The sequence below is a fragment of the Aedes albopictus genome, chromosome 2, assembly GCF_035046485.1.
Source record: "Aedes albopictus strain Foshan chromosome 2, AalbF5, whole genome shotgun sequence".
In the NCBI taxonomy this organism is placed as follows: Eukaryota; Metazoa; Arthropoda; class Insecta; order Diptera; family Culicidae; genus Aedes; species Aedes albopictus.
The window spans coordinates 242,601,119-242,603,303 of NC_085137.1; the positions used below are offsets into that span (position 1 = coordinate 242,601,119).

Genomic DNA, 2,185 nt, shown 5'->3' on the forward strand with positions numbered 1-2,185 from the left:
GCTGCAAGTCGAGTATTATGGCGGCAAATTGTTGATTCAGTATTATCATGAATTTGATGTTAACTAAATAAATGAAATGAATGAATGAAACGTTCTAGCGGAAAAATGCTCAAAATTGCAGCTACTGTCCAATTGGTTTGGCACCCTATTATTTTCCCCAAACTTGGATAACTGACGCTGTTAAATATGAGCCGGTCCTAACTTGAAGTCCTCAGGTTTGCAGAATGTTGCTCGTAGCTCGGTCGGTTCTACTTGATGGTAGACTTGGATATGAATTGCTTTATTAGAGAATAAGGTTCTCAATAGGGTCCATTTTATTCCTTCAAATACACGGGTACGCGTAGTACTAATGGTAAACATTTCCAAGCCTTTACCAATCAATGTTAATACTGAAACCTCTTCCTTTTTTTTTTTTTTTCTTTTTTTTACAGATGAGATCAAGGTCTCGGGACTCCGTGGTCGCGGTGGGGCTGGTTTCCCCACCGGTATGAAGTGGTCTTTCATGAACAAGCCCTCGGATGGCCGCCCGAAGTACCTGGTGGTGAATGCCGACGAGGGAGAACCGGGAACCTGCAAGGATCGTGAAATTATGCGTCACGATCCGCATAAGTTGATTGAGGGATGCTTGATCGCTGGCCGTGCCATGGGAGCTCGTGCGGCTTACATCTACATCCGAGGCGAGTTCTACAATGAGGCGTCCAACATGCAGCTGGCCATTGCCGAAGCCTATCAGGCTGGGCTGATTGGCAAGAACGCTTGCAACTCCGGGTATGATTTCGATGTTTTCATGCACCGTGGTGCTGGAGCCTACATCTGTGGAGAGGAGACCGCCTTGATCGAATCCCTTGAGGGAAAGCAGGGCAAGCCTCGTCTGAAGCCGCCATTCCCGGCAGATGTTGGCGTCTTTGGATGCCCTACGACCGTGTCCAACGTGGAAACGGTTGCCGTAGCTCCGACGATTTGTCGTCGTGGTGGAGTATGGTTCGCCAGCTTTGGTCGTACCCGTAACTCCGGAACCAAGCTGTACAACATCTCGGGACATGTCAACACTCCTTGTACCGTTGAAGAGGAGATGTCCATCCCGTTGAAGGAACTCATCGAACGTCACGCCGGCGGAGTTCGTGGTGGATGGGACAATCTGCTGGGCATCATCCCTGGTGGTTCGTCGACTCCGATTATTCCGAAGCACGTCTGCGATGACGTTCTGATGGACTTCGATGGGTTGGTCCAGGCTCAGACATCGCTTGGAACGGCCGCCATCATCGTGATGGACAAGTCCACCGACGTCATCAAGGCCATTTCGCGTCTGATCGATTTCTACAAGCACGAGAGCTGCGGCCAATGTACTCCGTGTCGCGAGGGCATTGCCTGGATGTACAAGATGATGCATCGCTTCGTGGACGGAAACGGTCGCCCGGAGGAAATCGACATGTTGTGGGAAATCTCCAAGCAGATCGAAGGACACACCATCTGCGCGCTGGGTGACGGTGCCGCTTGGCCTGTGCAAGGTGAGTTTTTCGCACCGAGGGTTGTGATTTGAAAACTTCCTGACTTCTTCATTTTAGGTCTTATTCGTCATTTCCGACCGGAAATTGAGGCTCGTATGAAGAAATACGAACAGCAGATGGCCGCCAAGCAGTGATAGGTGAATTAATCATTACGATTTGGAGCGAAATAAAGCGTAAGGCCTGCTTGTTAGAATATGATGCACGTTTCTTTCTTCGACACTTGGTTGAGCGACATGGTAACAGAGAAAAAAAGTACTTCTTGTGTACTGGTTTAGATACCTACGAATATGTGTAACAATTCGAACGTTGATTAACAAATAAAATTACCTTAAAACATTAACTGTGGTTTTGCAATACATGCCAACGTCCTTATGTCAAATGTACCAGACACTTGTTAGGGTGTTGGTTTCGATTTCCGATCGGATCTGGACCTTTTCTACTTATTTACCTACTTTCAGTCCTGGGCACCCATGGTGGTGCAGAGGGCCGAATTGAAAGATCTTCATCCTGGGCGATTGTCCGCCATCGCTTTGACCTGTCGATGTCCTTTGTTTCCTTGTTGAGGCTGCGCCGCCATAAAACTCTAGGTCTACCTCTGCTGCGATGTCCTGCTGGATTCCAATCTAACGCTTGTTTGCAGATTTCGTTCCCGCGTAAAGTGTGGCCGGCCCATCTCC

The 2,185-nt window shown here is 48.6% G+C and overlaps 1 protein-coding gene across 1 annotated transcript; it reads left to right on the top strand.

The window, feature by feature from the left end:
• The first annotated feature begins 421 nt into the window (after nt 1-421).
• On the top strand, nt 422-1,842 carry LOC134287987 (NADH dehydrogenase [ubiquinone] flavoprotein 1, mitochondrial). Its single transcript, XM_062851419.1, has 2 exons — nt 422-1,508; nt 1,566-1,842. Exons 1-2 carry the CDS (start codon nt 488-490, stop codon nt 1,640-1,642), a joined length of 1,098 nt encoding a protein of 365 aa, XP_062707403.1. The 5' UTR covers nt 422-487; the 3' UTR covers nt 1,643-1,842.
• The last annotated feature ends 343 nt before the right edge of the window (nt 1,843-2,185 follow it).